The sequence below is a fragment of the Mytilus trossulus genome, chromosome 6 (assembly GCF_036588685.1).
Source record: "Mytilus trossulus isolate FHL-02 chromosome 6, PNRI_Mtr1.1.1.hap1, whole genome shotgun sequence".
NCBI classification, from domain to species: domain Eukaryota; kingdom Metazoa; phylum Mollusca; class Bivalvia; order Mytilida; family Mytilidae; genus Mytilus; species Mytilus trossulus.
This window is the reverse complement of record NC_086378.1, coordinates 76,380,474-76,404,718: the sequence shown is the minus strand read 5'-3', so window position 1 is coordinate 76,404,718 and position 24,245 is coordinate 76,380,474. Positions and strand designations below refer to the sequence as shown.

The following is a 24,245-nucleotide window of genomic DNA, read 5'->3' as shown; positions in this document are numbered from 1 at the left end:
AAATAAATAAAAATATATAACGAAATCTTTGATGGACTCCAATTCAACCACAAACAAGAATGTGTCCCAAGTAAACGGATGCCCCACTCGAACTATCATTTTCCATGTTCAGTGGACCGTGAAATTGGGGTCAAAACTTGAATTTGGAATTAAAATTAGAAAGATCATATCATAGGAAACATGTGTACAAAGTTTCAAGTTGATTAGACTTCAACTTCTTCAAAAACTACCTTGACCAAAAACTTTAACCTGAAGCGAACGGTACACAGACGGACGAACGGACGCACAGACAGACGCACGGATGCACAGACGGACGAACGGATGCAGACCAAAACATATAATTCCCCACTACTATCGTAGATGGGGCATAACATTTTGCAATAGGTATCATTAAAATGTGACGGTACCCAATATCCCATATTTTGACAGTTTTTTTCACCTTCGTTTTTTTTTATGATCAAGACAAAAATTTCCATTCTGTGGTTTTTTTTTGTAGCCGCATCCTTTTTTATTATATGGATACGCCAATTTGATCTTAAATCCATATTGAGTCATAGAAAAATTGGTTTGAACTGACCTCCAAACCAGCAATGATTCTGTAATGAGGAGAACCTATGCTTGAATTCGCAATCGGTGGTGTTATCTGGACCAGTCAGTGGTGAATATCTTACCACTAAAAAATAGTATTTAACAACAATAAAAAAAACCCCAAAATCGTCAAATGTCGAATAACAGAGCTTTTGTTTAATTTTTATACGACCGCAAATTTTGAAAAAAATTTCGTCGTATATTGCTATCACGTTGGCGTCGTCGTCTGCGTCGTCGTCGTCATCGTCGTCGTCGCCGTCGTCCGAATACTTTTAGTTTTCGCACTCTAACTTTAATAAAAGTGAATAGAAATCTATGAAATTTTAACACAAGGTTTATGACCACAAAAGGAAGGTTGGTATTGATTTTGGGAGTTTTGGTCCTAACAGTTTAGGAAAAAGGGGCCCAAAGGGTCCAAAATTAAACTTTGTTTGATTTCATCAAGAATTTAATAATTGGGATTCTTTGATATGCGGAATCTAACTGTGTATGTAGATTCTTAATTTTTGGTCCATTTTCAAATTGGTCTACATTAAGGTCCAAAGGGTCCAAAATTAAACTTAGTTTGATTTGGACAAAAAATTAATCGGTTGGGTTCTTTGATATGCTGAATCTAAAAATGTATTTAGATTCTTGATTATTGGCCCAGTTTTCAAGTTGGCCCAAATCGGGGTCCAAAATTAAACTTTGTTTGATTTCATTAAAAATTGAATAAATGGGGTTCTTTGATATGCCAAATCTAACTGTGTATGTAGATTCCTCATTTTTGGTCCTGTTTTCAAATTGGTCTACATTAAAGTCCAAAGGGTCCAAAATTAAACTTAGTTTGATTTTAACAAAAATTGAAATCTTGGGGTTCTTTGATATGCTGAATCCAAACATGTACTTAGATTTTTGATTATGGGCCCAGTTTTCAAGGTGGTCCAAATCAGGATCTAAAATATTATATTAAGTATTGTACAATAGCAAATCTTTTCAATTGCACAGTATTGCACAATGGCAAGAAATATCTAATTGCACAATATTGTGAAATAGCAATATTTTTTTTAATAAGAGTTATCTTTCTTTGTCCAGAATAGTTTGCAAGAAATATCTAATTGCACAAAATTGTGAAATAGCAATATATTTTTTTATTTGGAGTTATCTTTCTTTGTCCAGAATCAACTCAAATCTATGTTATATACAATGTATATTCACTTTTTACTACCAACTGATAAATTAAAATAATCTTTACCATTCAGTGATAACAAGCAGTTTTTTTTACATCTTAATATTTTATGATGTATTTAAATGAGTAGTTATTGTTGCAAACTCCATTAGAAATTTAATTGAGATTAATTTGGAATAAGGGAAAGGGGGATGTGATTAAAAAAAAATGGGTTCAATTTTCTCATTTGAAATGAAATTTCATAAATAAAATGAAAATTTCTTCAAACATTTTTTTGAGAGGATTAATATTCAACAGCATAGTGAATTGCTCTAAGAGAAAACAAAAATTTTAAGTTCATTAGAACACATTCATTCTGTGTCAGAAACCTATGCTGTGTCAACTATTTAATCACAATCCAAATTTAGAGCTGAATCCAGCTTGATTGTTGTGTCCATACTTGCCCCAACCGTTCAGGGTTTAACCTCTGCGGTTTTATAAAGCTACGCCCTGCGGAGCATCTGGTTTCAAATATTTTGAACAATTGGGTATATGTCCATGCTTTACTCTTCAAACTTTAAGAAATAGATATTTGTAACATATAATTGTATTTGCTAATTTTAAAATGATGTATACTTAAATATAAATATTTTTTACTTTTGTTGAAAGGCGTGCATAGTATCAAATCTTCAACATACAAATTGTTCTGTCTCCAGGACATTTTGTACGATTTTCCTCTGGTGTTTTTGTTTAATAGGTACAATTTGGGTACGCGGTTAAATTTGGATACCGTGACGTAAGAGATATTTAAATGATTTTTTATATGTTTTTTTCTCCTTCTACTCAACTCACGAAGTGATGATTATCAACTGTGAGCTACAGCATTATCAACTTATACCCCTTTAATTTTCGGAACAAGGTATGAAGTTATTGAATTTATACCCAATCTTGTTTTAACTGTTATACAACATGTGATAATTTGTCAGGGAATACAAGAAATGACCTTAATGTGTTGATAGTAAATGAGTTTATCAACAATACACCAATTGACAGAGTTCGGTATATTTTATGATCGCAACATCAATTGGATCATCGCATACATTCACTGAAAGACAATAGGTGATGAAAACCTTTAATAGTCTATTGATCGTTAACATATCATGATCAACTGATGGAGCAGTCGATTTATCAATCCATATTCTTGTGTTTACCTTGTCTAATTCAATCAAAGTTATCGTTCTGTGAACAATAACTTCATTTGGATAATCAAGACTAGTATGTAACATGTATGAAAAAGGTAAAACAAATGTAATAAAAAAAAAACTGTTTTACACAACTGAGTCGATGCCACTGCTATTGGACGTTTCGTCACCGAGGGTATCACCAGCCAAGTAGTCAACACTCTGGTGTTGACATGAATATCAATAATGTGGTCATTTTTATAAATTTCCTGTTTACAAAATTTTAAAAACTAAGGATTTTCTTATCCCAGGCATAGATTACAGTAGCCGTATTTGGCACAACTTTTTGAAATTTTGGATCCTCAATGCTCTTCAACTCTGTACTTGTTTGGCTTAACAACTATTTTGATATGAGCATCATCGATGAGTCTTATGTAGACGAACGCGCGTCTGGCGTACTAAATTATAATCCTTGTACTTTTGATAACTATTTACAGAACATAAACGGAGGACTAGCGGAATAGGTGGGTAAAACGTTTATATTGTGACTTTCCTGTACTATCTCTCCGTCACGTGATTAACAATACAACAATGGCAGTGATACTTGAAAATGAAACGTCTTGCATGCGTCTGCTATGATCTACTCTTCAGAAACCTTCCCTTAGGACCTAATTTTCTATTCAAGTCTCGTCTCAGTTTGAAACGCAGGGAAATAATTTTATTTGAATGAGCATTACAAAGATGTTTCGACTATTGAAGTACGGTTGGTGCGAAATTATAACTACTAGTATCTAGACAAAGAATGTGAGAGAGAAAATATTGATATATATATATAGAATAACCATACATCGTCTCGAAATATAAATGTTATATGCACAAGGCTTAGAAACAGGAAGAAAACGAGGCTGTGTCGAGTATTTGTACCTGTTTCGAGCCGAGTACAGATAACATTTATGTTTCGAGAAAATGTATGGTTATTCTTTATAAACTGCAACTCTCATAACAGTTCTAAATAGAGTATTTAGGGCATACACCATCGCTTTTTAATTTAGAGCGGACGACGTAAAATTTCCACGAACCTGTATGTTGTATTGACGTCATAAATACAATACTACGGAAACGCATTATCAACGTAATAAACAAGGCGATATATGGACAGTGAATGTATAACACATATGAATATACGGTCAATGTAATTTGACTGCTCAAATAGCACAGCTGCTATATGTTACATTTCAATAACCAAGTTCAAAATAATAAGTTCCTGTTTTCAATTCAATCATTTATAAGCGTTTTATGTACTACAAAGTTATATATACGTATTCTAATTTTTCGATTTCAATAATCGTAAATCGCTAAAAGTCTTGACGAGTCAATATACTATAAACACTGTGACATATATTTTCGAATGTGGTGCAGTAAAATTGGTACCAATTATGATTTTTTTTAGAAATTCACGTGTTTTCTTAATTAGCAGACGATATGACTTATCATTATATGAGAAATGATAAAAAGATATATAATAAAAATAAACACATTTAATTTGTCATATAGCTTTAATCATCACCAAAAAGATCTTCATCAATGTCATCTTGAACAGCAGCTGAAACAAGATCGTTCATTTTTTTAACCCGACTTGGGGGATGTGCCGATTTCTCGATTAGATCATCTACAGAATTAGCCTTATCACTGGCTGGAGATTTGGACCCTGGACTACCCTCATCAGCTAAAGCTTGCATTTTCTTCATCAACGTTGATATTGATTTTGATACTGATTTCTCTTTTTCACTTTCTTTTGTTGGAGATGTATCACTGATTGTAGTCTCACTTCCACGGATACTTTTAGAAGACTGTTTCATAGACAGACTCGTACGTCTTCCCAATAGACTAGTTCGTCTTCCCATCATACTAGTGCGTCTGCCCATTACGCTTCTACGGTCTTTACTACTCATTTGTTGCACTTTAGGTACAGGTATAAACTTCTTACAGCCATCAAGAAGGGAGAAATTAATGATAAACTGTTCATCACCTGCAATAAGAGGAAAACTAGTTTTTATTGTTTGTCGTATAGACGATAAGAACTGGAATGCCAACTACAAACAACAACACACGAAGTCAAGGACAAATCTAGATGCTTTAGTATTTATTTCAATATCATTATTTAATGTTCTAGTAAAAATTAAATCACAAAAATACTGAACTACGAGGACAATTAAAGCAGGAAAGTGCTTGATCAAATGTCAAAATCATAAGCTCAAACAAGTCAAACGAATGGATAACCACTCTCATAGCCCTGACAACAAAATGGTACTCATAATAAGTATATACCAATGACAAAGGGACAGCTGCAAATAGAAAATCACAAAAACTACATATAGCAGTTATGACAGTCTATTGTATTTATTATGCGAAACCCCCTTTTCACTAATTCGGAACAATATCGTTGCATATTGTAATAAGTTAATTAATATTGCCTGCGTGTATCGTAAAACCAGCAATTGACTTAAATCTTTGACGAAGTGCAAAACTACAAGTATAAGAACCAACAATCCAAAGACCATTTTGATGACCCAGCTAGATAATTTAGAGTATCATCATATGATAAAAGCATTTTTTACGAGATATCTCTCCTCAACAAATTAATAATTTCACGTTTTAAGAACGTTAAGAAACGCTTTACCTGGCATGAATTGGGTTGCAATCTTCATCTGTGATTCCCTCAATCTTAAGAAGTCCGGAACTTCAATACATTTGTTTGGTGTTGTAGGTTTCTCTCGCATTTTGTTTTTCTTTTCTATCAAACCTATTAGCTCAGACGCAGTATGATGTTTCAGCCATTTCCTTTGACACCTAGATTTGACAGACAAATTCGATAGAGTGAGTCAAGTTACAAGTATTTAAAAATTTTAATGGAAACGGCAAATACTAGAAGCTCTTGCTATAAGTAATAAAAAGTTGGGCACAATATAAGGCAGTAACAGAAATAATCTATAATTTCCTTTCACTGTAGTAGCACATCAACGACAAAGATATACATCAGAAAGACAAATAAGTATTCGACAAATGAAAGGGTATGTGTGATTAATCTGAAATGCATTAACCGGTAAAGGAAGATTATTAAAAATACACTCGGGAAGCTTGTATAAAATTTAATGGAAAAAGGCAACCACAATTATATACATGGCAAATATTTGTAAGAAATGACAAGTATTTAATAAGTTTACCAAAAGGGGTAACTAGTTATCTAAAGAACCAGGATTTTACTTTAATAGGCCAGACGCGCGTTTCGTCTACATAAGACTCTTCAGTGACTCTCAGATCAAAATAGTTATAAAGCCAAAAGGGTACAAAGTTGATGAGCATTGAAGACTCGAAATTCTTAAAGTTGTGCCAAATATGGCTACGGGGATAAGAAAATCCTTAGTTTTTCGAAAAAATGAAGTTTTGCGAACAGAAAATTTATTAAAATGACAATTTAATTGATGTTCCTGTCAACACCCAAGTGCTGAGTACTGGGTTGGTGATACCATCAGAGGAGAGGTACCAGAAAAAGTTTGTAAAATTTTAACTATTACAATAATGTTGTTAAACGATTTAATTTGGTCTGCTTTTGCAACAAAAAAAAACTCCCTTTATTTGCAAAAAGTACTCACTGTCTCCAATAATGATAAAGTATAGGAAAAATCAAGATAAAGGCATCATGGAATAATCCTCTGGTTGCTCCTTCATTTTCTAATGATAAGATTATAGCTTGTGCCAATTCTTCGGGAATGTTGAGCTGAAATAGAAATTATCGTATGATGCAAAATATCACAAATGAACAAACGAAAATTGGTAAGAATGTTTGATGATAAGATAAAATTGAGAAATCTGGATATGACAAAAAGACAACAACCCGACCAAAGAGCCATGGTGTTGTCAATTTATTTTCGATTATAAGTTTGACTGTTCCTCTGGTACATTTCCCCCCTCTCTTAGAAAAAGGCGCACACAATTGTTTTTTTTGTCATCGATTGTGACATCAACGAATAAGACTTAATATCGAAATTATTATAATAATGAGCAAAATGTGTCATATGGCAAAAAGTAAAAACACAAAAATACTGAACTCCGAGGAAAACTCAAAAAGGAAAATCAAAAATTAAAAGGCAAAATCAAAAGTCCAAACTCATCAAACGAATGGATAACAACTGTCATATTCCTGACTTGGTACAGGCATTTTCTAATGTAGAAAATGGTGGATTGAACCTGGTTTTAACAAAGAAATCTGTTTATATCTGTTTATATTTCCGGAGCACCAAAAATTAGCCTGTTGTTGGTGGGTTTGTTTTGCCCAGCATATATTTTTTTTTCATGAAATGTTTTGTAGCCATAAGTTTGTCTAATGTCGTTTATCCTTATTTTGGACAGTTTTCTTCTTGTTTGTTTTCGCCTTTGTGTCGTCTGTTTTCCTTATATGTATCACAGTTGATTGGCCCTTTATATTTCGGCTGTATTATTTGATATTGTTCTGAAATTATTGCTGGTCATACATTTATGTATTACACTTCGAAGCATAAACAAATTCGTTTTTTAAAATAAAAACTACAAATACCTGGTTTCGAGGAAGTATGTCAGAAACTAAAAAACAGTTGACCATTTCCTTTGCTTTGTCATTTAAAAAATCCATGCTTTCCTGTGATATGTTTTCAAGTGAATAGATATGATCCACCTGTCCAACATACCTGTAACAGTAAAAACATCAAGCTAGTTTGGGTTACAACAAGATCAATCATGTTATGTTACTATCAGCAGTAAGTTTTTATAAGGCAGTAGTTAATAATACTGTCGGTTCTTTCATTAATTATTATAGTTTATGTATGGACTATTTGCTACCGGATGTTAAGCACCCAAGAGCATGTTATTTTGGTTTTATAACGATTGTGTTTGATTGATTTAGTTATTCTTTAAAATGAAAGGGTCATAAAACAATTTAAAAATACTATGATCACGTAAACAGATATAACTAAAGAGATCATCAAAAGCAAACGCAAAAATGTGTTGATTATTCCAGAACATCAAATACGTTAGCTACGACAGAGGGCAATGCATCTTATATTGCCTCAATTTTTTTTGTTAAGGAGTGTCAATGATCCGTTTGAAATAGTTGACTGAATTAGTACAAAAAATGGCAATAAACAACAGGCAGCTTACTTTGTAACTTCACCAAAAAATCTCAAATCACCCGGTAACTTGTCTAAAATTACAAGTCTGTTCTTCAGTAGAATTCGAGCTTCAAATTGGGCATTGGATGGATTAACTTTCTCTTTGTCCGCTTCATTTTCTGAAAAGATTGAAATTTTACCTTGCATGTGCATGTTTTCGTTGTACTATTTAACTGGTCGATGTCAATCCCCTTCCCTTGCCTGTTACAACATGTTCTAAATTTCATGAGTCCGAAAGTTGTGATCCAGCTGCAAAAACGGTGTTTAAATACATCACAGATATACAACAAAACTTATTTACAGAGTTATGAGGATAATCGATTGGAATGTAACTACATTACTTTTACGCTTTACTGATACGATATGTCTTTATTTCAACTAAATAGCCACATTTGTTGGTAGTCTCAAGTTCTTTACATCTGTATAAAGTTGTTATTTTGTCCTATTCCGACAGTAACATGTTGCCTGTGTGGTGGATGATGCATGCATAGCAAGAGATGTCTTCTTAATCTATTTTTGAGATTTGAACAGCAGTAAACAACTGTTAACTTAAAGAGATGCAACAGATTCCAATGGGACATTAAAACTCACACGACAAAAATATGGTCACAACACCATGGCTAAACTTGATGCTCGTTAGAGCTTGAATCTCTCAACTTGGTCAATGTGTATATTAAACAAAGGACATACATTGCTGCCTAAAATTCTCTCTTTGACAGTGAAGTAAGATCTACAAACACATCAATATCACCAAAACACAATTGGTGTCATGAATCCATGTATAGAGACTCTATCTATAATGAACTTAGCCCATTAGTTTCAGAGGAAAATGTTTCGTACAAATTAACAATTTTGGTCATGTTGACTACTTTGCTAAACATTATTGCTGTTTACATGTACAGTTTATCTCTATCTATAATAATGTTCAAGATAATAACCTAAAACTACAAAATTTTCTTAAAATAACCAATTCAGGGGTAGCAACCCAACAAAAGGTTGTCCGTTTCTTCAGAAAATTTAAGGGCAGAAACATCACAACATGATTGGCTCTAAATGATTTTGATTCACATATATAAGCCAAAAACTGCATTCTATCCTTATGTTCCATTTTTAGCCCTGTCGGCCATCTTCAATGGCGGACAAGGTCATCGAACACATTTAACAAGATAACCTAGTGATGGTTGTGGCCAAGTTTGGTTAAATTTGGTTCATTAGTTTCAGAGGAGAAGTTTTTTTTTATAAACGTTAACACACGACGGACGAAGAACGACAAGTGATGAGAAAAGCTCACTTGTCTCTTTGGCCCAGGTGAGCTAAAAACAAAAAGAGAAGCAGACACAACATCGAAAACATAAGACGGAGCAAATCGAGCTCCCACATTAATTTAATATATTACAGATTTCTTCTAATATTAGTTTGATACATGTAAACAGATTATTACTCACTGAACAGAGCTTGATATTGTTTCATTTGTCGAATCAATGCCTTCTGAATTTGCTTTTTCAAAAATAAATTCAGCAGTTTTATCTCATCATCCTGTCTTATTGACCTCAGGAAACCCATGATAGTTGACACAAATTTCTGCCACAAAACAAGCTGAAATTATATTTCATAAAATATAGTTTGCGTTTCTGTTATAAACATCAATATGAATGGTCGTTTTCTTAGACATCGATTATGTTGACTAGTATTTTTTATTAATTGATATTGAGCATGTTGTAAGAGATTTCAGATATGTTCTTTTATTTGAAACATTGAAAAATATATCAAAAATTTACTAGTAAATAAAAGATGGAATATGTGACAATAACTCAAACAGAACATTCAAGCTTCATAAGGATCTCTTGTATAATACCATAGAATATACCGTTTTTTGTTTCTTTTTCTTTTTCGGTTTTTCTTCTATATTTTCTAAGTTTTCCTTACTTAAGGCTTGGATTTCTGGCGGTGCCTCCTCGCCAGGATCTGGGGGGTATGTCGCTAAATACCTTGGAAACCTATTAAAACAATAAGTATATATTAGGTTTTTAAAATATCAAATGAACGACTACCTCTTGGTACTTATCATACGGACTCGGAAATTTTCGTCATCAAAATTAAATTTCAACAAATATACCAGTTTTTACACTTTGAAATAGTAAGACGCTCGTTTAGTCTTCATAAAATATAACAATTTGAACAGTTAAAATTTGTGCTGATGTGGACAAACTGACATGTCTCATAAGTGCTATTATGTTAAAAGTCTTTAAGATAATAGGTTGACTACAAGTCGTATATATTAACTAACACCATTAATGACCAATGTGAATGAGGTCAAAATCAAACGTTCCCCGACTGATACACATACACCAAACAACATTTCTAAATATCAAATAAACTAGAAGCTAACCTATTTCTTACAGCATTTGAAACATAGTCTAAATACGATAACTAAATCGTTTTAGATGAACCATGTAAAAGAGAGGCGAAAGATTCCAATAGGATATTATAACTCATCATAACTCATCAAGCTGACAATGCAAAAGCAAAAAACATCGAACGACGAAATTGTAATAAAACGGTTTTGACAGCTACAAATTTCGATAAACACTCCTTCCAAATATGGAAGTGTGTTTATCAAAAGATAAGTGTGCTACAAAAATGAACTTACATGGAAAAAGTCTACACAAATTGTCAATTCAAAATAGCGGTATATTAGGGTATGAAATATACGACGAGAAAAACTCTATCAAGGTATACAAGCTGTTGAATACACCCTGTTTAAGAATTTCAATGTCACGGAAGAAAAGAATGAAGAGGATATTTGATATATCCTTTTGGAGTGCGTAAGGTGAGGTACAAACCTATATGAAGGAAGACAAGAATGACACACACATGTATATATTTATCATTTTGGTATGCGTGCGGGGAGGTATTAAATTGTGTCACGGAAGAAAGGAATGTGAAGAAATTTTATATATCCTCTTGGTGCGCGTGAGGGGTATACAATACGTTTACTGATTTTTTTCAGCATCCATCTCCCAATCAACCCATAAGACAAGTTCAAACAATCATGATGACGTAAAATTGTGTGCTATATGTTAACATTATCTTACCATTTCTTTTCCATAGACCTGAAGACACTAGCTTGAGCACATTCTAGAACACTCACAGGAACCTTTTCCATGAATGGGATCTGTTTCACAATATCGTCATTACAGTCTAAAAAAGCACCTAAAAGAACAAGCGTCAAAAATTATAAAAGAATGTTCATGTCCTATGTTTTCTTAGCTACAAATAAAAAGTACTGTCGAAAAACTGCACAATGTTTATTACCAAAATATAAGCAGAGATATTTGAAAGAGTTTAAATGAGCTTAAAATAAGACTAGATTTGTCGGAAAGACACGAATGGCTCCGCTTGCAAAAAAACAATTTAAGCCATTGGTAGGAGTGGCAATTTTAAACGTCTAGAACCTTTAATGTCGGCTAAAATAAGCAAAGCGGAATATAACAGGATTAAACACTATTAATCAGCTCAATACGCGAACGTGATTAGAGAAAGGGTCGTACAATTGTCATTTTCACCGAATTTTCAACGAACAAAGATCGTAATTTGGACAAAAATTAGCGGGGATGAATAAGAAATTAGAAAAAGTCCGTACATCTGTTCGTTTTGGGGTGACGGAATGGCGGAATGACGAGCAAGGGTACTATATATGGCCCCGACCTATAACAATCTTACGGATTGGAAAGTATTGTTAATACTAGATTAATAATAATGATCCCTGAGGGAATCACCAGCCCAGTAGTCAGCACTTCAGTGTTGACATGAACAACTTATTGAAATTTTGGTTCCTCAATGCTCTTCAACTTAGTACCTGTTAGGCTTTTTAACTGTGTTCATATGAGCGTTACTGATGAGTCGTATGTAGAGGAAACGCGCTATTGGCGTATAAAATATAATCCTGGTACCTTTGATAACTATATAAGGATTGATTAGCATTGTAATATCACTAACTTAAATTTGTGGAATACTCTTATCCCAGTTTTACATCATGATACATGAGACATTTTAATGTGTTTAACATTGTAGAATAAATATTTGGTTATAAAAAGCTCGAAAGATTTGTCAGTGAGCCAGTAACTCAACGACCGAAAACCTTAAATGACGAATTTAACACTAGACCTGTGTCGTTTTTACAATATATCAAGATGTAAATGCCCTGACTTTAAACAGATATATGACCATATGGTGGAGTTAGAATATGTAGTTTCAACACGATTTTTTAAATATCGCCAATCGAGATCTGCTTTATCTTACTCTACTGATCAGTAGAAGAAAACACACTTATAGAATAATACTAACGTCAGAGGGAACATTTTTAATCGAATGTGTTCTTAATTGAAATTCGGTGACGGGTAAATTAAAAAATTTCATTGTTTTCGAATTCCGTGTTTATTCAATTTATATAAATGAATTTCCTGGTTTGATTTAGACCCAATTACCAATCTATTTTCTTTTTTTGGTGAACCCCTTGATATCGGTTATTACGTATTCCAGACTTACGATATTTTTTAAAACAAAACTATCAAATGCTGTATTTTGGAATTAATACAATAGTATGATTCCCAATCGAAAAGTAGGTAAACGCTTCATATAATTTTCAAGTCCGACAAACAGGGGGCTGAAAAATATCCCATAAATAAATGTATTCAAGAACTACCAAAACGTGTTCTTTAAACGGTACCAGAAAAAAATATAAAATTCATATTCTAAAATCAAAATGCAAATATTTTCAATGAATCTGCTTTATATGCTTATCCTCACACTTATTATTGCTAGAGTTAGCTTAATATAATTACCGTGTTTTGCTTTCTTGCTAAAGTTTCTTCTTATGATATTTCTGGTCCTAGCTTGACGCTTTCGCCCAAGAGGCATATCTCTAAGTTCCTCTATACTTTTCCAGAATGAAAGAGGATGAATCGTTTTCTCTCCCATCATAAATCTTTTAAAGAATTCATAATGAAGCTGAGAATTTAACACTTCTGAAAATGTTCTGAAACAGAAGACCAATGACATTTAAGTATAATAGCAATGAAATAGTTGGATATAATTTGAGATCTGGTATTATGACAAAGTTCAGGTGTAATTATGATCCTTGTAAATATATAGCGAATCTCAAATACACCGTTTGGTGGTGTCACTGACAGAGGCGTAGCATACAGATTATGTAACACGTCATTGTTTATGATAATATATAGAGGTATATTTCCATATGATATACAGATCACATTTGGGTTATCCATACCTTTATGTCTGTTGTTGAAGACTTCACCTCATATCTACTTAAATTTATATAATAGTTTAAAAAGAGGGACGAAAGATACCAAAGGGACATTCAAACTCATAAATCGAAAATAAATTGACAACGCCTTGGTTAAAAGAGGAAAAGGCAAACAGACAACCAATAACCTTATACAAAAAACACTGATTTATCCCTAAAAGCAGGCTGTTTGTATAAGTCGTCATATCACAACATGTTAAACCAAATCGTTAACTTAGATTGAAAGTTCGTTTATTGTTTTAATTTGATTGGATTTCAATGTAATTGTTATACTTTTTAAAAGTTTGAATGTCCCTCTGGAATCTTTCGATCCTCTGTTTTTCTTATCCCAGGCATAGATTACCTGAGCTGTATTTGGCACAACGTTTGTGGAATTTTGCGTCCTCAATGCTCTTCAACGGTGTACTTATTTGGCTTTATGAGTCTTACGTAGACGAAATGCGCGTCTTGCGTACTAGTATCAATTAATAAGCCTGGTACCTTTGATTACTACTTTTACATTACATAGCAGCTGATACATTGTAGTGTTTAGTAGCAACTTTGTATACAAGTAAAAGAATTATAATCTGAGGCGACAATTTTTGATCTTATAAACACAACAGTGGTATACCGCTGTTAAATAGTCATAAATCGAGCGTTCGAAAATAAATCCGATTACAAAATTAAACGGAATGAAACAAATGAAATATATAAGAAAAACAACAGAACAACAGAATTGCTAGAATGATGTAAACATCATCTGAAAAGAGCGATCAATAAATTATTGATTCATATTCAAGGTTTCATTCAATTTTAGATTTGTTAGGGTAAATTCAAACTGTTAATGTTACTCGCTTGCAGTCTAGTCGGTACTATCTGTAGCTTCATGGGCAATTACGTATATTGTTGATGTGTACTGATAATCAAACATCTAGCAAAAAGTTTGAACAGAACTGAAGAGATCTTGATTGACTGTAAGCTTAAGTTCTGGACAGAATTGACCGCAGTGAATAAGTCTGAAAAACTGAAAATTACTGGAAGGGAATTTTCGCAAAAAAATCAAAAAATGATATTATGTTCATTCTGTATAAAAATGCTCAAATTCATAGATATTAAAGTTTTATTCCGCTAGATAAGAGATCACCCTCGATTTTAAATTATGAGTATTAATTCTCTGCGTTCGGCCATTTCGTCTTCTTTCCCGATTAATAACACCGATATGTCTATAAACCACAAATGAACAAAACTACAGTAACCGATGTAGTCGTAATTGCGTGTCGATATCTTGTCAATCGTACGGTTGTTTTATCCGACTAACTAACTTGATACTGAAAATATTCTATTTTTTTTAAATTACCATGGTCTATTATTTTTAAACTGTTAATAGTGGAATTAGTTAAAAGTCAAAGTTGAAATCATAAATAAGTGTTCCGTGAAAATTGTTTTCGACAGTCTAATTGTTCTCAATTCTTTAAAGTAATAAACTTAATTCCAATAAATTCTGATATTCCCTCATCTGATCACCAGCATGGCTAAAGGTATTACTTCCAAAGGTATTGCGAAGGTTGTGAGGTGAAACGTCCAGGTTTCAAGCGATTTCCTGTCGGGCTTGTAAGTTCATGCATCGTTTTACTTCTGCAGGTATTGGTCAGTGTACACGGCCGATAACTTATAACTTTCCATTTTGAACTATCAGGTGTATAATATACAACTCTGTCTTACTTGTCATTACTAAACTCATACGCTTGTTTATAAATAACATGTCTGGTGTAAAGAATATTATTCATTTAAACATAAATAATACCCAACAAATAAGATTTGATAAAATTGAAATCTACTTTCATATTATTTCCAAGTGAGAATTTGGGAAAATGTAATATATACGCGTTGTCAATAGTGAAGGACAGATTGGAACATACCAGAAATATTGATTTAAAAAAAAGTACGCACTTGTCGACGCCTGGATAGAAAGTTAAAACATATACATGTTTACATTGAACATAAGAAAGAAACATACATTTTTTATAAATTGGGGTAAAAGTTTTGTAAATAGAATAGTCCACGTATGCCAACAGTATGTAATCATCGAATGTGGATAGACTATTGTATACCAAAAGAAGAAGAAGAAGAAGAAGAAGAAGAAGAAGAAGAAGAAGAAGAAGAAGAGAATATATTTGATTTAAATACAGATCGATGTACAACTTGCTTTCGGTCATCGAAGTTGTTGACATAGTAAAATCACAAATTTATATATCAATTAGATTGTTCTCGAATAAAGGAAGAAATTCGTCATCACTACAATTGTTCCGATATGCATGTAATATATATGCGACCGGACGTACACTAATAATCCCCAAGGGATGCGAATATATTCCAGCAAAACAATTGAGTATTAAAGTTTCAAATCAATTTTGCGATTTATTTTGTTACTTGATATTCAATGACAGCAATTTAAAGAATCAACTGTTTGTCCGCTTTAGGGGTATTTTTGTCAGTTAAAACAGACTTATAATGCTTATCTAAAAGACTATGTACCATTATTTCAACATCTTGATGCATTCAATAAACTTAAACACATTCTAAACCCCATCCCTGAACTTGTTTGTCATATTGGAGTCTTCATTAAACAGTCTTTAGAACTGAGGGAGTCAGACCCGTGTCAGGCAAGGTTATGATGGTGTTTTTTTACATACATTTATAATAAAACTCTAATGTTCTATTATTCTATATATTGTATTGTATTGTATTGAATTGTATTATATTGTATTGCATTGTATTACATTGTATTTCATTGTATTACATTGTATTACATTGTATTTCATTGTATTGCATTGTATTACATTGTATTGCATTGTATTTCATTGTATTGTCTTGTATTGTATAAAATTATTGGGTGCTATAAACAGTTTCGTATAAAAAACTAGGGGTTATTCCCCGACTAAAAATAGACTTGGAGGGAAGTCCCTTTTTATCAACATAATTGGTAAAAAAGTATCATGTTTTTTATATTTGATTGTAAAAATAATTAAATAGCTTCAATTAAAACAGGTTGAATGATTAAAATAATTTTTAAAAAATAGATTAAATACACATGTTTAAAGGGGAGACAAACTTTTAACATCCTGTTTTTTTGGCAGTGAAAAGTGCAACACATATTTGCACCCACTGTAGCTCTTTTCGGAGCAGGCGAACGTAGCCTGAAGCACAAATTTTTAGAAAGACCAGGTAAAAACCTATGAAATTCATACAGTTTAGAATATGAAAAATGTGCATGTATCATGTCTGCATGGGTGTGCACATGGCCTGATTTCATGTTTTTTATGCATAGATTAGGCAATGTTTTTCCCATTTTCTCTGGATAAAACTTTTTGGTACTATTAAAAGTACAATTTATTTTTATTTCATTATAAACTAGAGAAAATTCTGATTCTAATGATATCTAGTTTTATACAAGTATCTTCATTAACATTAACACCACTAAGGGTCAATTATAGGTGGTCCCTCAAAATATGACGTCATAGAAAAAAACTGTTGATTGCACCCTTAAAGGGACAAACATATAATATAGTGAGGTTTTCGCATAGAAATGTGTTAGTGAATGGACTAAAACAATTCTGAAAAATATTGTATGGCATGTGAACATTAATTTTAAAGCCTCAGTTTGGTAGATTTAATGCAAATATGACAGATTTGTACATAGCAACCAGATATAAGAAAACCAGACTATGTTCAAATTTTGAAGTTTTTCAGCTTATTGCGACGTCATGATACTTTTATTAGTTCTCTCCTATATATGGAACCAAAAGTTGCACATGCAAAGTGTTGATTTTTTCTTCTTTGGCCTGTACTACTAATTAGTGTAACATGGATTTTTTTTCATTAATTTATATTTTTTGTACTTTTTATAGTTAAAAGGCTCCAAGTATCATATATAAGAAATACACTATTTCAATATTTTTCTCAACTCAGCTACAACTTAGTTCATATAATAATAGGGACAAAATATGTTTAAAGTAACTTTATTTATGCTTATTTTACAGTTTATATTCTATTTATTCAAAAGAAACCCAATTTTATGTTTTTTCTTTTAAAATAAACTGATGACAATAGGATACAGGAAATGTTTGGAATATGCCAGTTAAACTATTTGCCACTGGCCAAAATACCACAACTATGCGACATATAAAATTAGCTTTAGTTTCACCATTCGGGGTCACAATCCTTAAAGTAAGACATCATTTTAATTGGTATTGTGTACAGATTTATAAAAGCTGAGAATTTTTATATATTGCATACAAGGTTTTGCTTAAGGGTGTTATAAACAGTTTCGTATAAAAAACTAGGGGTTATTCCCCGACTAAAAATAGACTTGGAGGGAAGTCCCTTTTTATCAACATAATTGGTAAAAAAGTATCATGTTTTTTATATTTGATTGTAAAAATAATTAAATAGCTTCAATTAAAACAGGTTGAATGATTAAAATAATTTTTAAAAAATAGATTAAATACACATGTTTAAAGGGGAGACAAACTTTTAACATCCTGTTTTTTTGGCAGTGAAAAGTGCAACACATATTTGCACCCACTGTAGCTCTTTTCGGAGCAGGCGAACGTAGCCTGAAGCACAAATTTTTAGAAAGACCAGGTAAAAACCTATGAAATTCATACAGTTTAGAATATGAAAAATGTGCATGTATCATGTCTGCATGGGTGTGCACATGGCCTGATTTCATGTTTTTTATGCATAGATTAGGCAATGTTTTTCCCATTTTCTCTGGATAAAACTTTTTGGTACTATTAAAAGTACAATTTATTTTTATTTCATTATAAACTAGAGAAAATTCTGATTCTAATGATATCTAGTTTTATACAAGTATCTTCATTAACATTAACACCACTAAGGGTCAATTATAGGTGGTCCCTCAAAATATGACGTCATAGAAAAAAACTGTTGATTGCACCCTTAAAGGGACAAACATATAATATAGTGAGGTTTTCGCATAGAAATGTGTTAGTGAATGGACTAAAACAATTCTGAAAAATATTGTATGGCATGTGAACATTAATTTTAAAGCCTCAGTTTGGTAGATTTAATGCAAATATGACAGATTTGTACATAGCAACCAGATATAAGAAAACCAGACTATGTTCAAATTTTGAAGTTTTTCAGCTTATTGCGACGTCATGATACTTTTATTAGTTCTCTCCTATATATGGAACCAAAAGTTGCACATGCAAAGTGTTGATTTTTTCTTCTTTGGCCTGTACTACTAATTAGTGTAACATGGATTTTTTTTCATTAATTTATATTTTTTGTACTTTTTATAGTTAAAAGGCTCCAAGTATCATATATAAGAAATACACTATTTCAATATTTTTCTCAACTCAGCTACAACTTAGTTCATATAATAATAGGGACAAAATATGTTTAAAGTAACTTTATTTATGCTTATTTTACAGTTTATATTCTATTTATTCAAAAGAAACCCAATTTTATGTTTTTTCTTTTAAAATAAACTGATGACAATAGGATACAGGAAATGTTTGGAATATGCCAGTTAAACTATTTGCCACTGGCCAAAATACCACAACTATGCGACATATAAAATTAGCTTTAGTTTCACCATTCGGGGTCACAATCCTTAAAGTAAGACATCATTTTAATTGGTATTGTGTACAGATTTATAAAAGCTGAGAATTTTTATATATTGCATACAAGGTTTTGCTTAAGGGTGTTATAAACAGTTTCGTATAAAAAACTAGGGGTTATTCCCCGACTAAAAATAGACTTGGAGGGAAGTCCCTTTTTATCAACATAATTGGTAAAAAAGTATCATGTTTTTTATATTTGATTGTAAAAATAATTAAATAGCTTCAATTAAAACAGGTTGAATGATTAAAATAATTTTTAAAAAATAGATTAAATACACATGTTTAAAGGGGAGACAAACTTTTAACATCCTGTTTTTTTGGCAGTGAAAAGTGCAACACATATTTGCACCCACTGTAGCTCTTTTCGGAGCAGGCGAACGTAGCCTGAAGCACAAATTTTTAGAAAGACCAGGTAAAAACCTATGAAATTCATACAGTTTAGAATATGAAAAATGTGCATGTATCATGTCTGCATGGGTGTGCACATGGCCTGATTTCATGTTTTTTATGCATAGATTAGGCAATGTTTTTCCCATTTTCTCTGGATAAAACTTTTTGGTACTATTAAAAGTACAATTTATTTTTATTTCATTATAAACTAGAGAAAATTCTGATTCTAATGATATCTAGTTTTATACAAGTATCTTCATTAACATTAACACCACTAAGGGTCAATTATAGGTGGTCCCTCAAAATATGACGTCATAGAAAAAAACTGTTGATTGCACCCTTAAAGGGACAAACATATAATATAGTGAGGTTTTCGCATAGAAATGTGTTAGTGAATGGACTAAAACAATTCTGAAAAATATTGTATGGCATGTGAACATTAATTTTAAAGCCTCAGTTTGGTAGATTTAATGCAAATATGACAGATTTGTACATAGCAACCAGATATAAGAAAACCAGACTATGTTCAAATTTTGAAGTTTTTCAGCTTATTGCGACGTCATGATACTTTTATTAGTTCTCTCCTATATATGGAACCAAAAGTTGCACATGCAAAGTGTTGATTTTTTCTTCTTTGGCCTGTACTACTAATTAGTGTAACATGGATTTTTTTTCATTAATTTATATTTTTTGTACTTTTTATAGTTAAAAGGCTCCAAGTATCATATATAAGAAATACACTATTTCAATATTTTTCTCAACTCAGCTACAACTTAGTTCATATAATAATAGGGACAAAATATGTTTAAAGTAACTTTATTTATGCTTATTTTACAGTTTATATTCTATTTATTCAAAAGAAACCCAATTTTATGTTTTTTCTTTTAAAATAAACTGATGACAATAGGATACAGGAAATGTTTGGAATATGCCAGTTAAACTATTTGCCACTGGCCAAAATACCACAACTATGCGACATATAAAATTAGCTTTAGTTTCACCATTCGGGGTCACAATCCTTAAAGTAAGACATCATTTTAATTGGTATTGTGTACAGATTTATAAAAGCTGAGAATTTTTATATATTGCATACAAGGTTTTGCTTAAGGGTGTTATAAACAGTTTCGTATAAAAAACTAGGGGTTATTCCCCGACTAAAAATAGACTTGGAGGGAAGTCCCTTTTTATCAACATAATTGGTAAAAAAGTATCATGTTTTTTATATTTGATTGTAAAAATAATTAAATAGCTTCAATTAAAACAGGTTAAATGATTAAAATAATTTTTAAAAAATAGATTAAATACACATGTTTAAAGGGGAGACAAACTTTTATCATCCTGTTTTTTTGGCAGTGAAAAGTGCAACACTTATTTGCACCCACTGTAGCTCTTTTCGGAGCAGGCGAACGTAGCCTGAAGCACAAATTTTTAGAAAGACCAGGTAAAAACCTATGAAATTCATACAGTTTTGAATATGAAAAATGTGCATGTATTATGTCTGCATGGGTGTGCACATGGCCTGATTTCATGTTTTTTATGCATAGATTAGGCAATGTTTTTCCCATTTTCTCTGGATAAAACTTTTTGGTACTATTAAAAGTACAATTTATTTTTATTTCATTATAAACTAGAGAAAATTCTGATTCTAATGATATATAGTTTTATACAAGTATATCTTCATTAACATTAACACCACTAAGGGTCAATTATAGGTGGTCCCTCAAAATATGACGTCATAGAAAAAAACTGTTGATTGCACCCATTGTTTGATTGTATTGATTGACCCTCATGGGTGTAATTTTGCAATAAAGATTATTTATAATTTCATTCAAAAATAGGGAAAGATGATATTAAATTCGCTCTGTCTTTTTTTTTAAAACATCATTGGTTAAATAACTTATGTACTATACGTTGTGAGACGAAGACTATTTTAATAAGGACATTACTGATTATGAATAAATTTGGTTAATGTTTTTCACACTTTAATAAAAGAATATCTGTTCGTAATTTTTCGATTCCATTCCAAGAAGAACCCTTAATTTCCTATAAATATTTTTAAAACATGTTTTTCAATGTCCGAAGTATTCATGCGTTGTAAGATTTAAAATATGTTGATGAGAACCTTAATACCATTCCTAAATAGGTAAATAATAAAGATCGCTTTGGATGGTCTAGATTACATAATTGCAATTGGTAATGATCTGAAATATTAAAGGGTGCGGATTCTAATTTAAAATAGTACAATGTTTAGTTCGTACACTCGTGTTTAGAAGGCTATTTTTATCTATAAATTTATTCAATTAAAATAATTCAGTATTTTATCGTTACAAAAGTAATCAGAAGTCATAATTCATTTAAAAGTGAGCTTATGCAAAATATATAAAAATATAGAACAGCTATCCAGTTATTGTGCGACCTTATTACTCCCTTAAATTAATTTTAATTCTTTTTCTTATATTTCTGTGTCTAAAACTATAACTGACTCCAACTCATCATTCATACGAAATGTTGTTCACACCTGAAATGGTGAACCGTGACGCCTAGATTTCACTGAATGAAGATCAAAAGAATATAATTACATAATGCTAATCTTTTAATTACCTTGAGTCTAACTACGCATTCAACATTAACTAAGTGTCACAAAACAATACACATTATATTTCCAAGCAAATGAAAATGTTTGCTGGAATGACGCAAAAAGGTCAGAATACAAACATGTATTTTTTAATACACTATCGATCATGTCAGTTTCATATGTTTGTTTAAAGTATTTGTAGAAAAATCTTTAAAAATTTCTATTGTATTATTTACTTTAATTTATACTAAAATTCGTATAAAAAAAAGTTCACACATAAATCCTACAATCTAATTTTAAAATTTGCATGGCTATCACTTATTTTTCGTTGGTTAATAGCTACACCAAAAGTCGTCGATGCGCTTTAAATAGCGTTATTAGATGGTTAACGATCAAGACTTAAATGAGATTAATATCACTCCCGGCATGCTTAAAGACACAAACTACGTCACATAAGTCAGGCAGTTTGAAGAAATAAAATTATTAATTACCAATGTTCTTCTTTATTACTTTTGATACCAAAATAAAACTTGATGAATATATTTTTTATGGTATTATGAACATATTAAGATGAAAAGTGAAAAATCGCGAATTATCCTTATTTTTCAGTCTTTTAAGATTTGTTTAAATCAAGATCACCGTGTCAGTCTAAAACTCGTTTAATAGTATCAGTTCAGTCTATAAACCACAATTCAAAAGGATAATGCTATAACTGGATCTATCCTATCATTCAAATACTTTGTGATTATATATTATTGTTTGTAGAACGACACAACATTTTGTAACGGAATGCGAGTTAGTTTTAATGTAGAGGACTTGTTTGCTTCACGGCAAATACCAGGGCTTCAATTAAAAAAAATCTTACCCATTTCTTGAAATTTAATCAATATGTATATTGTTCCAGCTAAACGAAAATACATTGTGTAGTAAATTTATTAATAAGCTTATGCTTACTTACACCTTAAACACATATTCTACATTTACCATAAGACTACACTAAAAAAAATTACTGGAAAACTTTGAAGCGCATTCGACAGATGTGAAGGTCGGGTTTTTATAAAAATAGACATATTCAAATATGGAGTAGCATTCATTTAGCACCAAATGTGATCATCAGAACTATTGTCAAAACCTCTCAGAATTCTGGGTCTGTTGTTCGTTAATTGGCCGTTTTAACTTTTAGATTCGAGCGTCACTGATGAGTCTTTGTAGACAGAACGTACGTCTGACGTACAGTAAATAAGATCTTGTATCTATGATGAGTTCGTAAATAAGATCAGGACAGATTTTCGCTGTAAGTTTGAATTTCATAAACAGCAATACATTCCTGTTTTCAAATCTGATTTTTTTCTCAATAAGTTGATGCCACACTACCGGACTACCACAGATAAATAGCGCAAAACGTAACATATAATAAATACCGTGGTTTTGCAGGTCTTTCTATTACCATTCCCTCTCTCCTGACAATACGTCTGACACCCTTCGGTTTATCACATTCAGCCCTTCCTCTAAAACCTTTTCCCTCCAAAAATACCTGTCTTGACACTTTTATATTACCTATGTTTATCTTATGTTTACTTGTCAGCTGGTTAAGTTTTGCTACAAGAAGAAGGAATCAGTTTTAAAAATTTATTAACGATAGTGTAACTTGCCTTATCCGACACCTGAGTATTTTAACATCCTACTTTAACCTATATATTTTCATGGTCCAAAAATATACCTATCCTTGCAGACAAAATCTGTATATCAACACTCTACTTCATCTGACCTTTTTTGTGGTCCCCTATTTTGTCGGTTAACACAGGTTACACTGTACAAAAAAGGGTAGGTTGTGTTATAGCCATTGATACAAGTATCAACTAGAGATCAACGATCTGTATTTAAAAATTCTTAATTTAGTGAAACGATATTCTTCTGTTGATACTATTAGCCATGATAATGAAAACAGAAAATGTTGTACGCAAGTGATTCATACATGTATAATAAATATATAAGCCCTACGTTTCCTGATACATGTATTACTAAGGATATTAACTCTATAAAATCGTTCAATATGCAAAAAAAAGATTGTACATCGTGCATGACAATAAAAAATACAAAACATAAAATTTGGATACGCATAATTTCGCCTGCATTGTACATTATTGAAAGAAAAAAAAATCAAATTTAAAAATAGAAAATAAACTGCAAAATGAATAACAACA

At 31.7% G+C, this 24,245-nt stretch overlaps 1 protein-coding gene across 1 annotated transcript in view; it reads right to left on the bottom strand.

Moving 5' to 3' along the window:
- Positions 1-4,459: 4,459 nt before the first annotated feature.
- The window catches only part of LOC134721868 (regulator of G-protein signaling protein-like), a 33,667-nt gene continuing 13,881 nt past the window's right edge, over positions 4,460-24,245 (bottom strand). Inside the window, exons 11-20 of the mRNA XM_063585129.1 lie at positions 23,463-23,640; positions 12,965-13,158; positions 11,216-11,333; positions 9,988-10,117; positions 9,566-9,716; positions 8,110-8,239; positions 7,511-7,640; positions 6,570-6,694; positions 5,597-5,766; positions 4,460-4,945 (exon numbers count right to left, since the gene is read on the bottom strand). Coding sequence (XP_063441199.1) covers positions 4,473-4,945; positions 5,597-5,766; positions 6,570-6,694; positions 7,511-7,640; positions 8,110-8,239; positions 9,566-9,716; positions 9,988-10,117; positions 11,216-11,333; positions 12,965-13,158; positions 23,463-23,640 — 1,799 coding nt within the window. The 3' untranslated portion in view covers positions 4,460-4,472. The remainder of the gene's footprint in view (positions 4,946-5,596; positions 5,767-6,569; positions 6,695-7,510; positions 7,641-8,109; positions 8,240-9,565; positions 9,717-9,987; positions 10,118-11,215; positions 11,334-12,964; positions 13,159-23,462; positions 23,641-24,245) is intronic.